Source organism: Procambarus clarkii, chromosome 81 (genome assembly GCF_040958095.1).
Source record: "Procambarus clarkii isolate CNS0578487 chromosome 81, FALCON_Pclarkii_2.0, whole genome shotgun sequence".
NCBI classification, from domain to species: domain Eukaryota; kingdom Metazoa; phylum Arthropoda; class Malacostraca; order Decapoda; family Cambaridae; genus Procambarus; species Procambarus clarkii.
The window spans coordinates 10,413,084-10,427,085 of record NC_091230.1 but is presented as its reverse complement, the minus strand read 5'-3'; the positions used below and the strand labels follow the sequence as shown (position 1 = coordinate 10,427,085).

General features: G+C 43.8%; 1 protein-coding gene across 1 annotated transcript; it reads left to right on the top strand.

Moving 5' to 3' along the window:
• The first annotated feature begins 6,245 nt into the window (after positions 1-6,245).
• On the top strand, positions 6,246-13,488 carry LOC138358042 (uncharacterized). Its single transcript, XM_069315511.1, has 2 exons — positions 6,246-7,081; positions 13,473-13,488. Exons 1-2 carry the CDS (start codon positions 6,246-6,248, stop codon positions 13,486-13,488), a joined length of 852 nt encoding a protein of 283 aa, XP_069171612.1.
• The last annotated feature ends 514 nt before the right edge of the window (positions 13,489-14,002 follow it).

Here is a 14,002-nt window from a genome sequence, read left to right as displayed (position 1 = left end):
TGTGTCTGGAGAGTTTCTCATGAGTAGGCTGGCCGTTTTTCTGGTTTTATAGTAAATCGTCAGTTGTATCCTCTGATTTTTGTCTGTAGGGATAACGTTTCTATTAACAATATCTTTCAGGACCCTTTCCTCCGTTTTATGATCTGTGGAAAAGAAGTTCCTGTAAAATAGTCTAATAGGGGGTATAGGTGTTGTGTTAGTTGTCTCTTCAGAGGTTGCATGGCTTTTCACTTTCCTTCTTATGATGTCTTCGATGAAACCATTGGAGAAGCCGTTATTGAATAGGACCTGCCTTACCCTACAGAGTTCTTCGTCGACTTGCTTCCATTCTGAGCTGTGGCTGAGAGCACGGTCGACATATGCGTTAACAACACTCCTCTTGTACCTGTCAGGGCAGTCGCTGTTGGCATTTAGGCACATTCCTATGTTTGTTTCCTTAGTGTAGACTGCAGTGTGGAAACCTCCGCCCTTTTCCATGACTGTTACATCTATATATATATATATGCATATATATACATATATGCGTTATGCGTGGTTATATATATATATATATATATATATATATATATATATATATATATATATATATATATATATATATATATATATATATATATATATATATATATATATATGCATATATATATATATATGCGTTATGCGTGGTTTCCTCCGAGGCTATGGGTCCCCCTTCTTCCAGCTAGATGTGGTACTCCCTTCCATTGTTATATATATATATATATATATATATATATATATATATATATATATATATATATATATATATATATATATATATATATATGTATATATATATATACATATATATATATACATATATATATACATTTCCTCAGAAAATATTCTGAGGAAACTACTCCAAGCTTGTACTAAAGAGGCACCCTTCTTGAGCCCGGATGGGCACATGTATAAGCAAGTAGATGGGGTCGCCATGGGTTCTCCCCTAGGTGTCCTGTTTGCAAACTTCTACATGGGTACCATCGAGCAAAAAGTCTTAGTTGACATGAACTTGAAACCGGTCATATACTGCAGGTATGTTGACGACATTTTTACACAGGTACCTGATGTCAGACATCTGCAGAAGCTGAAGGAGGCATTTGAGCAGAGTTCCGTGCTGCGTTTCACTTACGAGATGGAAAAGGATGGGAAGCTGCCCTTTCTAGATGTAACAGTCATGGAAAAGAGCGGAGGTTTCCACACTGCAGTCTACACTAAGGAAACGAACATAGGAATGTGCCTAAATGCCAACAGCGACTGCCCAGACAGGTACAAGAGGAGTGTTGTTAACGCATATGTCGACCGTGCTCTCAGACACAGCTCAGAATGGAAGCAAGTCGACGAAGAACTCTGTAGGGTAAGGCAGGTCCTAGTCAACAACGGCTTCTCCAATGGTTTCGTCATTGCAACCTCTGAAGAGACAACTAACACAACACCTATACCCCCTATTAGACTATTTTACAGGAACTTCTTTTCCACAGCTCATAAAACGGAGGAAAGGGTCCTGAAAGATATTGTTAATAGAAACGTTATCCCTACAGACAAAAATCAGAGGATACAGCTGACGATTTACTATAAAACCAGAAAAACGGCCAGCCTACTCATGAGAAACTCTCCAGACACAAAGCAGAACGCTTTAAAAGAGACCAACGTCGTCTATGCCTTCAAATGCCCACTTGGGGACTGTAAGCTCCAAAAAACTCAGTATATAGGCAAGACAACAACATCTCTTTCTAGGCGTTTAACGATGCATAAGCAACAGGGCTCCATTAAGGAACATATAATCTCTTCCCACAACGAAACCATCGCCAGAGAAATCCTAGTAAACAACACAGAAATCATCGATAGATACAGCGATAGCAGACGGCTTGACGTTTGCGAGGCACTGCACATTAAGAAGTCAACACCAGCAATCAACAGCCAATTAATGTACAACTATATTCTACCCACCTCTAGACTCCGCTCCAATATAGAAGCATCAAGAAATATGGACCAATAGGCTTTCTACAATCACTTCCATTTCAATACCCATTGTTTCCTGTTCTGTCTTGTGTTGATGAAATTAATACCCTATTAAATACCACCTCACCCCATCCACCTCACTCAAATGTAGATATAAACAAATCGGAGATATGTAAGTTCTATTCAGTTGTGTATGTGTAAAGTCTTTGAAAATGTAATAAATATATGTATATATATCTATATATATATATATAGATATATATATATATATATATATATATATATATATATATATATATATATATATATATATATATAAATTAACGTAGATATATGAATGAACCTAACCAACCCTACCTAACCTCAGCTAACCTATCTTTATAGGTTAGGTTAGGTAGCCGAAAAGGTTAGGTTAGGTTAGGTTAGGTAGGTTAGGTAGTCGAAAAACATTAATTCATGAAAACTTGGCTTATTAGGCAAATCGGGCCTTGCAAAGTAGGCTGAGAAGTGCGTTCTGGCTACTAGGTACGACATATATATATATATATATATATATATATATATATATATATATATATATATATATATATATATATATATATGTCGTACCTAGTAGCCAGAACTCACTTCTCAGCCTACTATTCAAGGCCCGATTTGCCTAATAAGCCAAGTTTTCCTGAATTAATATATTTACTATAATTTTTTTCTTATGAAATGATAAAGCAACCCTTTTCTCTATGTATGAGGTCAATTTTTTTTTATTGGAGTTAAAATTAACGTAGATATATGACCGAACCTAACCAACCCTACCTAACCTAACCTAACCTATATTTATAGGTAAGGTTAGGTTAGGTAGCCAAAAAAAGCTAGGTTAGGTTAGGTTAGGTAGGTTAGGTAGACGAAAAAACATTAATTCATGAAAACTTGGCTTATTAGGCAAATCGGGCCTTGAATAGTAGGCTGAGAAGTGCGTTCTGGCTATTAGGTACGACATATATATATATATATATATATATATATATATATATATATATATATATATATATATATATATATATATATGTCGTACCTAGTAGCCAGAACGCACTTCTCAGCCTACTATGCAAGGCCCGATTTGCCTAATAAGCCAAGTTTTCATGAATTAATTGTTTTTCGACTACCTAACCTACCTAACCTAACCTAACCTAACTTTTTCGGCAACCTAATCTAACCTAACCTATAAAGATAGGTTAGGTTAGGTTAGGTTAGGTAGGGTTGGTTAGGTTAACAGAGGTGACATAGGCTTGTATGTGATTATGTGGATTGCTCATATTTAGTTAATTTAGCTTTTGCTAGGTTGAATTGGTTAAATTTGTGTAGTATAAGTCTAATTTTGGATAGATTTAGATAAATTTAGTTTCTAATTGATTGCATTTTTGATAGGATATAGCAAATTTGCTTAAATTATCATAGAAATTACTAACTTCTCTTAACCCCATCTGTCCCTAACATAACTAAGGCTACTTCCAATACGTCTATTGGATGGTTAACCTAATAAATATGGGTGACATGATTGAAGAGGATCTAACAAGGGGGGTATTATTAAGGCATTAAAGCAATGGACATATGCTAGATGAAGAGTCTAGCATTAATAATGTTGAAACATTAATGTAAAAATATGTGTTTTTATATTGAACTCATAGGATTTCAGACGCATTATTCATTCATGTGAAATTCTAACTTTTGGGGGAGTTGGTCAAACTCAGCATATTATAAATAATGTCGTAAACATACCTAGAAAGTATCATGCAAATTGTGCATTGTTTGGCCTAGTTGACTGTGATTGTATTTGTACAAATAGCACAATTATTATACTTGTGCAAGTTGTGTTTTAATTTGTGCAGATTCTGTATTTTGCATACGTTGTATGATGACTGCAATTATGTATTAATTGTACATGTTTTCTATGTGTATTTGTGGAACTGTTTAGTTGTGTATTTGATGTATATGCACTAGTTATATTTCGTTTACATTTGGGCTAGTTGTGTATTGTTTATATTTTCGTGCAAGTTACTGATTGTGTATATGTTGTAATTGTATTTGTGTGAATTGTGTATTTGTGCTAGTTGTGTATTTACATATTTGGGCTAGTTATATATTGTTCGTATTTGTGCTGGATATGTATTTGTTTGTATTTATGCAAGTTGTATAATAATAATTATGAAAGATGTATAATAATTGTGCAAGTTGTGTATTAATTTGCGCATGTAGTGTAATTGTATATGGAGGAATTGTGTAATTTACACCTGTTGTGAATTGATTATCATTGCGCAAGTTATGTAATTATATAGCAAGTTTTCTTGTATTAATTGTGCAAAGATGTATAATAATTACACAATTTGTGTAATAATTGTCCATGTTTTATAATCGTTTTGTGCGAATTGTTTATTTACGTAAGTTGTGTTTTTAATTTGCTGAAATGGAACTGGTGCAACTGTATTCTGTATTTGTGTAAGTTCTATATATGTAATCTGAAAAAAGTAGATCTTCATGTGTAGGTGTATTTTGGTTTATGAGACAAAGTGTGGGTATTTTGAGAAAATTATGTTTGTGAAATTGTGTAATTTTAGTGAAAGTGCATTTTGATTGTCTAAATGTATAACCAATTTGCTATATTTGTGCAAATACAATACTTCGGGTAAATGTAATACTTTGAGTGAACATGCAATATTTGTGTAAATGGTATATTTTTGTGAGCAACTGACATATTTTGTATATAAATGACATATTTTGTATATAAATGACATATTTTGCATGAATGGCATATTTTGTTTGTAAATAATATATTTTGTACAAAAATGGCATATTTGGTGTGTGTAAAAGCTGTATTTTCTGTGTATGGCATAAATTTCATCTGATTAATGAGGAAATGACAGCAAAAACTAGGCTATTGTCTATGAATGTGTGGGTTGTGAAGCGTGTGTAGGTATGTATGCTTGTATTTCTGACTGTTGGTTTAGAAACAAGTTAACTGATTTGCGTAGCACGACTAGGATTTTTGAGGTGTAGAAATGATTAGCCTATGAATATAGTGGCTAGCATCCAGCTGAGTTGCTAGATGGTTGAATTGCGGTGCGACATTTGGATAGCTATTTGACGGATGTGAGGACAGTTGTCTAGCCTATGAACACAGCTACTAATCCGCTGAGATGGAGGAGTGTTCGCCTAGCTCTGGGCGGAGGTGGACGTGTCGCCTGTGGGCTCCTGGTTTGCTGGCCCGTGGTAGTTTGTGTGTGTGAGCGGACCCTTGGGGCCGTGGCGGCTGGAGGGATGGCGGCCCCCCTCCCCCCTGTGAAGCGGAGGGATACCATTGGCTTAAAATTTACTGGCCCAGCGTCTTACCCGGCAGTTGAGGTGGTGATGATTGACATGTTGAGGGTGGATGTGGCGTCTGTGTGTGGCGTTCAACTTGTATCCGAGCATCGAGCTGTTGTGAAATTCTGCTCTACGGCTGTGTATCGTGACTTTGTGGAACGCTATGACGGGAGGACATTTACTCTGCCTGAGGGTGGTGGTTCGGTGATAGTGTCGGACAGGTGCAGTGAGACTACCTATGTGGCGGTTCATGGTGCTCCCTTTGAGTTCCCTGACTCTCTTCTCCAGCGTCATTTTAACCGGTATGGGCGGGTCTTGAGTGTCCGAATGAATGCTGTCTCCTCCGGGCGGTGGAAGGGTATCCCGAATGGGACCCGCATTGTGGCGCTGTGCTTGAAGGACTCCATCCCTTCGTCCCTTCAGCTTCTGGGCTTCATGGTACGCGTGTTCTATGGGGGTCAGCCCCGGACGTGTTTCCGGTGCGGACTCTCGGGCCATCAGGCTGCGGGATGTGATGCGAGCCGGGTCGGGCCTGTAAACCTTTTCAGGGAGGAGGACTTTCCCCCGTTGGCGGTCCCGGACCTGTCGGAAGGTGCTGCTGTGGACAGTGTTACTGCCCAGCCCTCTGTTGCCCAGTTACCGGTCTCTGATGCCAGCCTGATGTGGCTGTGGGTGTCGGAGTGGGAGGAAGTGCGTCCCCTGCTTCCGCACCTCAGCCTCCCCTGCCTGCCTCGTCTCCAGTCGAGTCTCCAGTTGTGTCTCCTGTGGTGTGTGGTCTCGTGGCTCCGGACGTCGAGGCTGCGCCTCGGCCTGTACTGTCTCCGGCAGCTGTGTCTTCGACTCGTATCGACGTGCACACTGTGATGTCTCCTGCAGTGTGTGGTCCTGTTCCCAGGGTTGTTGAGGCTGCGATGTCGAGTGATCGTGCGCTGCGGGGAGTTGCGCGGGAAACCAGCGGTTCTGCTACGGTGCTTCCTAGCGGGGGTGATAGTTCCGACGATCTGCGACCTGTGTCCAAGCGTTCGCGACGAGCTTTGAGTCTGTCTCCGCCTCGTAATGCGGCCTGGGCCGACGTCGGGGAATTTGAGGACTCCGGGAGTTCGTCTTCTGGGGAGTGTGATGTGTGCGACGCTGTTGGAGTGCCTACTGCTCCTGTGGGCCGTGTTGCAGCAGTGATGGGTCCTGTGGTGGGATTGTCGCCTGGCCCTGGTCCGGTGTCTTCTCCGGCTGCCTCCGCGTCACTGGATGCTGGTTCCCCGGGTTGGGAGGTTGTGGCACCGGCCGAGATTGCGAGAGAGGGTAGACGCTTGGTGCCGGTTCTTACAAATGCTTCTTTTCCGGCGGCCTCCGTGCCTCTGGCGTCTATGTCTGTGCCTTCCACGCCTTTGCCCTCTGCTCAGTCATCCTTTGTTACTCCGTCTCCTGTGGTGTCGGCCCCTGCACCATCACCTTCTGTGATTGCGTCCCCTGCGACTCCGCCCGCTCAGTTGCCGGCCTGTGTCCAGCCGACTCCTGTGCTTCAGTCCCGTGTGGTTCCACCGTCTGTATCAAAGCCCTCTGTGCGGCCTCTTCCCGTGCCTACCGCCCCCGAGGTGGAGGGAGCCGAGCTGGAGGTTCCTGACTTCATGCGTCGACCACGAGGGTCCCGTAGTCACGTTAACGCGCCTATGGAAATGTGGGCACAGTGGGATGCCTATCGGAAGAAGTACCCGCGTCGTTACTATCCGGATAAATATGAAGATGGACTGTGTGTGTGGTTCTTGCTTTGTATTGCTTCTTTCTTTCGTTGGTTTGTTGAGCTATGTGTTACGGGTTTCTTTTTTTCTTCCCCTGTTATCTTACCTAGTTCTTGCTGGGTTATAATGCTCTAGAGTGTTTTTTTTTTCTTTTTTTTTTTTACTCTTTCATTGTTACCTATGTGTAAGATTCCATTTTTGTTTATGCTTATTTACGATTTGTTCTCTTATCTGTGTCCTATTTACTTTGTTATATGTTCCGATGTACCGATTCTTTATAATTTATTTGATAATTTACTATGTCATTGTTACGGACTCGAGCCCGACGTCCGAGCACGGAGCAGTGACGACCACGCCATCTGTGGGTCGGCTCCCGAAACCCCCTCCAAATGGACGACGACACCTGGTGAGGACGAGGTGTACTGGCCACATGGGCCAGTTTCCAGTCCTGTTCAGCTCACCACGCAGCCGCTGCTGACCTCTGGCGAGGTGGTGCTCAGACGACAACGCCATCTATGGAGTGGATACGTCGGGCGTTTGTGTCTGAGCCTGTAAGTGAGGTGCTTTTGTGTGTACCTGTTATTGATGACATGTCTGCTTACAGAGTCGACCTGGGACTGCTGTAAGGGAAGTTGAGTCAGTCTACCCAAGGCAGCCGTCTCGACACCAAGTGTTTTGCTGCAGCAGCTGTGAGTCGCCTCCCGGAGGAACACCGTGGTTGTGTTACCCTGCCAGTGAAGTGGCAGTTGAAGGATTGTCGTACCCGGGACCGACTGGTGGAGACGATTGACCACTGGGGTATTGTAGACAGGAGAGTGATCTGTGGTATCACACGAGGCTCCTGACTAGGGCGCTACCCTAGTATCGCTCGTGGAGTGGCCTGAACAGCGTTGCTGATCCGGAACCTGCCAGCAGTCTGCTGGACTTGTGGTTGACGGCCTCCACGGCGGTGCCCCCAGTGGAACTGTGTTTTGGCTGGCCTGTGGCCGGGGTAGACTCAGCTTCTCGAAGGATTCATCGAGAGGACACGAGAGCACCGGGAGCTTGGCACCGAGAGGATCCAGAGTCTTCAGGAGAAGACGACCGTGTAAATAATTCCCCTGTGCAGTGTTAATACCCCTCCCCCTGAGTAACCTTTTATATATTATTTATTGGTGGCGGTGTTAATTATAATATTAAGTTTTTGCCTTTCTTTCCCTTCCCCTTTTTGTTTACTTGCGTTACTGATCACATCCCTTGAAAGCCACTACTGGCTTGGGGCCGGATACCCTTCCCCTAACGACATCAGAGTAAGAACCCAGTTGCGACCCGAGAGGGCCGTAACAGTCATGCACATGTTCTGTTTCCTTTGTTCTATGTACTGTGCTGTGTATTGCTTTGATGTATTCCCTTCTTAATTTCCTGCATTTTCTTTACTATGTTGTATTTACAGTTATTGTGTTCTCGATTCTGTGGTGTTAATTTTGTATGTGTATTCCTTGTTTATATTTTACCTCTGGTTATATTGTGCTTCTTGTGTGCTATTGTAATTACTGACGCTTTTGGCACGCCCCGTCTGGGTAGTGCTGCTTTTGTTTTTGTGTGTATGTCTTCTTATGAGTTTTATGTTATTCTTTGTTTTCACTTTTGTGTTATGGTGATCTGTGTACTCACCTAATTGTACTCACCTAATTGTGCTTGCGGGGGTTGAGCTCTGGCTCTTTGGTCCCGCCTCTCAACCGTCAATCAACTGGTGTACAGATTCCTGAGCCTATTGGGCTCTATCATATCTACATTTGAAACTGTGAATGGAGTCAGCCTCCACCACATCACTTCCTAATGCATTCCATTTGCTAACTACTCTGACACTGAAAAAGTTCTTTCTAACGTCTCTGTGGCTCATTTGGGTACTCAGCTTCCACCTGTGTCCCCTTGTTCGCGTCCCACCAGTGTTGAAAAGTTCGTCCTTGTTTACCCGGTCGATTCCCCTGAGGATTTTGTAGGTTGTGATCATGTCCCCCCTTACTCTTCTGTCTTCCAGTGTCGTGAGGTGCATTTCCCGCAGCCTTTCCTCATAACTCATGCCTCTTAGTTCTGGGACTAGTCTAGTATCATACCTTTGGACTTTTTCCAGCTTCGTCTTGTGCTTGACAAGGTACGGGCTCCATGCTGGGGCCGCATACTCCAGGATTGGTCTTACATATGTGGTGTACAAGATTCTGAATGATTCCTTACACAGGTTCCTGAACGCCGTTCTGATGTTAGCCAGCCTCGCATATGCCGCAGACGTTATTCTCTTTATGTGGGCTTCAGGAGACAGGTTTGGTGTGATATCAACTCCTAGATCTTTCTCTCTGTCTGTTTCATTAAGTACTTCATCTCCTATTCTGTATCCTGTGCCTGGCCTCCTGTTTCCACTGCCTAGTTTCATTACTTTGCATTTACTCGGGTTGAACTTCAACAGCCATTTGTTGGACCATTCACTCAGTCTATCCAGGTCATCTTGTAGCCTCCTACTATCATCCTCTGTTTCAATCCTCCTCATAATTTTTGCATCGTCGGCAAACATTGAGAGGAACGAATCTATTCCCTCTGGGAGATCATTTACATATACCAGAAACAGTATAGGTCCAAGGACTGACCCCTGCGGGACTCCACTTGTGACGTCTCGCCAATCTGAGACCTCACCCCTCACACAGACTCGTTGTCTCCTGTTGCTTAGGTATTCCTCTATCCACCGGAGTACCTTCCCTCTCACTCCAGCCTGCATCTCCAACTTTCGCACTAGCCTCTTGTGTGGCACTGTATCAAAGGCTTTCTGACAATCCAAAAATATGCAGTCTGCCCACCCTTCTCTTTCTTGCCTTATTTTTGTTGCCTGGTCGTAGAATTCAAGTAACCCTGTGAGGCAGGACCTGCCATCCCTGAACCCATGTTGATGCTGTGTTACAAAGTTCCTTCGCTCCAGATGCTCCACTAGTTTTTTTCGCACAATCTTCTCCATCAGCTTGCATGGTATGCAGGTTAGGGACACTGGCCTGTAGTTCAGTGCCTCCTGTCTATCCCCTTTCTTGTATATCGGGACTACGTTAGCTGCTTTCCAAGTATCTGGCAGTTCCCCTGTTGCCAGTGATTTGTTATACACTATGGAGAGTGGTAGGCTCAGTTCTCTTGCTCCTTCCTTTAGAACCCAAGGGGAGATTCCATCTGGGCCTATAGCCTTCGTCACGTCCAACTCTAGTAAACACTTCCTTACTTCCCCACTGGTAATCTCAAACTCTTCCAGTGGTTCCTGGTTAGCTATTCCCTCACTTACCTCTGGAATTTCTCCTTGTTCTAAGGTGAAGACCTCCTGGAATTTCTTATTCAATTCCTCACACACTTCCTTGTCATTTGTAGTGAATCCTTCCGCCCCTATCCTTAATCTCATAACCTGTTCCTTTACTGTTGTTTTTCTCCTAATGTGGCTATGCAACAATTTAGGCTGAGTCTTTGCCTTGCTTGCGATGTCATTTTCGTATTGTCTTTCTGCCTCTCTTCTCATCCTGACATATTCATTCCTGGCATTCTGGTATCTTTCTCTGCTCTCCAGTGTCCTGTTATTCCTATAGTTTCTCCATGCCCTTTTACTTTGCTGCTTAGCTAGCCTACATCTTTGATTAAACCATGGGTTTCTCATCTTCATTTCTCTGTTTTCCTTTTGGACTGGGACAAACTTGTTTGCTGCGTCCTTGCACTTCTGCGTGATGTAATCCATCATATCTTGGGCCGTCTTTCCCCTGAGCTCTGTTTCCCATGCTATATCTGTTAGGAATTTTCTTATCCCCTCATAGTTTCCCTTTCGGTATGCTAACCTTTTGGTTTCGGTATCCCTCCTCGAGTTCAATAACCCTTCTTCAATCAAGTACTCAAACACCAGTACACTGTGGTCGCTCATTCCTACTGGGTCCTCAAAACCGATTTCTCTTATGTCGGAGTCGTTCAGAGTGAAGACTAGGTCGAGTCTCGCTGGTTCGTCATTGCCTCTCATCCTTGTGGGTTCTCCGACATGCTGCGTTAAAAAGTTGCTTGTCACCACCTCCAATAGTTTGGCTCTCCACGTATCCTCACCTCCATGCGGTTCCTTGTTCTCCCAGTCAATCTTACCGTGATTGAAGTCGCCCATGATGAGCAGGTGGGATCTATTTCTACAGGCAGCAGAGGCTGCCCTCTCAATTATAGTGTTAACTGCCTTGTTGTTGTTTTCATACTCTTGACTGGGTCTCCTGTCATTTGGTGGAGGGTTGTATATTACTGCTACTACTATTCTTGGTCCTCCCATTGTTATGGTGCCTGCTATGTAGTCTCTGAACTCCTCACAGCCCGGGATGGCCATCTCCTTAAAACTCCATTCCCTTCTCATGAGTAGGGCCACTCCGCCTCCTCCTCTACCTTCCCTCTCTTTCCTTATTACTGTATACTCCTGGGGAAACACGGCATTCGTTATGATTCCAGAGAGTTTTGTTTCAGTGAGTCCGATTACATCTGGGTTAACTTCTTGTGCTCTTTCCCTTAGTTCACTTGTCTTGCTTGTGATCCCATCTATGTTCGAGTACATCACCCTGAAACTGACTCTCTTCTGCTTCTTTTCTGGGGGGGACCTTTGGGATCTGGGGTGAGTGGGAGCTGGGGGGACCTGGCACGGGGGGATTGGTGGAGGAGGGAGGGCTTGGGGTGGTGGGGGAGAGGGGGAGGGTACAGGGGGTGGATAAGAGGGGGAGGGTACAGGGGGTGGATAAGAGGGGGAGGGTACAGGGGGTGGATAAGAGGGGGAGGGTACAGGGGGTGGGTAAGAGAGGGAGGGTTGGGGAAGCATGGGGGGAGGAGAGGCTGTGGGGGATAGGGGAGATGGGGGGGCTTGGGGGGAGAGAAAAGGGTGGAGGGCTTGGGGGGCGTGGGGGAAAAGGGAGGGCTGAGGTGGGTGAGGAAGAGGGGAGGGTTTAGGGGAGTGGGGGAGAGGGGAAGACTTAGGTGGGGTGGGGGAGAGTGGGGGGCTTAGGGGGGAGGGGGAGAAGGGAGGGCATGGGGGTGGGAGAGACGGGAAGGCATGTGGGAGAAGGGAGGGCATGGGGGATGGGGGAGAAGGGAGGTCCTGGGGAGAGGGGTGAGGGGGAGAAGGGGGGTGAGTGGGGGGAGGGGGGTGGGTGGGGGGAGGGTGCCCTAGGTGGGTACTTAGTGGGGGGCTGACAGGGGATGGGGCAGGTTGGGTGTCTGTTGGGTAGAATTTGGGGGTGGTGCCCCAATCCCTGTGGCTGTTGCACTGTTTGAGGAGGGTTCTCCACTTCCCTCTGGGATTGTAGGGTTCTGGGTTGTGGTACTCTGATTTCCTTCTCTCTCCCTGCGCTCCTTCCTCGCGTCTGCTGTCCGTATTCTCTCTTCCCTTGTCATATCCCTCTGCAGGAATATGTGTTGCATGTGTTCCTCTGCATGTGTTCCTTGTTATCTGTGTTGTTGTTGTTCTGTGTTTTTTGTTACTCTGCTTTCCTGTTTATATGGTTACTGTATGCTGTAATTGCTCTGTTTTAAAAATAAAAAAAAATAAAAATCCGCTGAGATGTCAGATGTACGGTAACTACTTGTGGATATCTAGTACGATATCTAGCTACAGTTTTTTATAATAGCTGTTGTTTATAGAACTAGAATGTGAGCTATTTATTATAAACTATTATTGTAAACTAATATCGGATGTGGGGGGGGGGGTCCCTCGATTGTTTTTAAGTGTAGGTCGGACATGTATATGAATGAGATTGGGTGGATATATATAGGAGCTACCTCGTATGGGCTAATAGGCCTTCTGCAATTACCTTCATTCTTATGTTCAGCTCACCTGCTATCCTACCAGATGTACGATTCTGCTCAAATTACGGTACAACATTTGGGTTGGTATTATAGTTTTGTACTCATCCCTGAATAATGATTACAGTTGTGGATGACTAAAATGTATATTCTTAAACCTCTGATTAGGTTAGGTGGGGGGATAGCCTAGTTATTTTTTTAATATTAGCATTAAATACAGTACATATGCAAGTAGGACGCCAACGCCACATTGCCCATCTGGTGACGTCACACACAGTTGAACAATAGGGTTGGTGTTGGCCTTAACACTTATATGCTAATGGGAGCTAATACCCTGTCCCTATACTGAGGTCGCTTTTTGCGACGTCGCTAAAACGACAACAACTGGTCTGTAGAATGTATTTGTTTGTTATATAATAATTTAGGTTAGGATGGTTTGTTAGGGGTTATGAATTTAATAACAGAAAATATGAGCAATGAGCGAAAAAAATACGAGCAAAGGTGCCCGAATATTGCCTGTGATGTCACAGAGTACAGTTGAGTTATTGAGAGCGATTAAGAGATTGCGCTAATGTGTGAACCTCCTAGGAACCGCATGTACTAAAAGCTCTGCACTCATTGGTGCATCGTACCGCATTGGGGATGAAGACCTTACAATGAAGATAACTGCAGAAGGCCTTATTTCAATACATGCGAGGCTTGCTTTTACTCATTGTAGTTCATATATATGTACACTGAATGAGTATTTTGATTTCTTATATGATTCAGTAAGGTGTGGGGGCTTCTTTTTGAGTTAATGTGAGACGTACACCGCACTAGCAGTGAAGGAGGAATTAAATAAAAATGTCTGAGTGTTGGTGTAGCCTGTTTTTAGAAAAATTGCATGTTCACATGCACTTGGGATACTACTGACATCCCTGTTGAAGTCTCTCTATGCTCAATAAACGACCCTTGAAGAAAGATTGACAAAGCTTACATTACATTCAAAAGAAATAGAGGTGCGACTGAATGGACATGATAAAGGGGGATATTAATAGACTTAATACTGTAGACACAAGACAGAACACGAAACAATGGGTATAAATTATTTTTTATACCCATTGTTTAAGTTTTTAGAT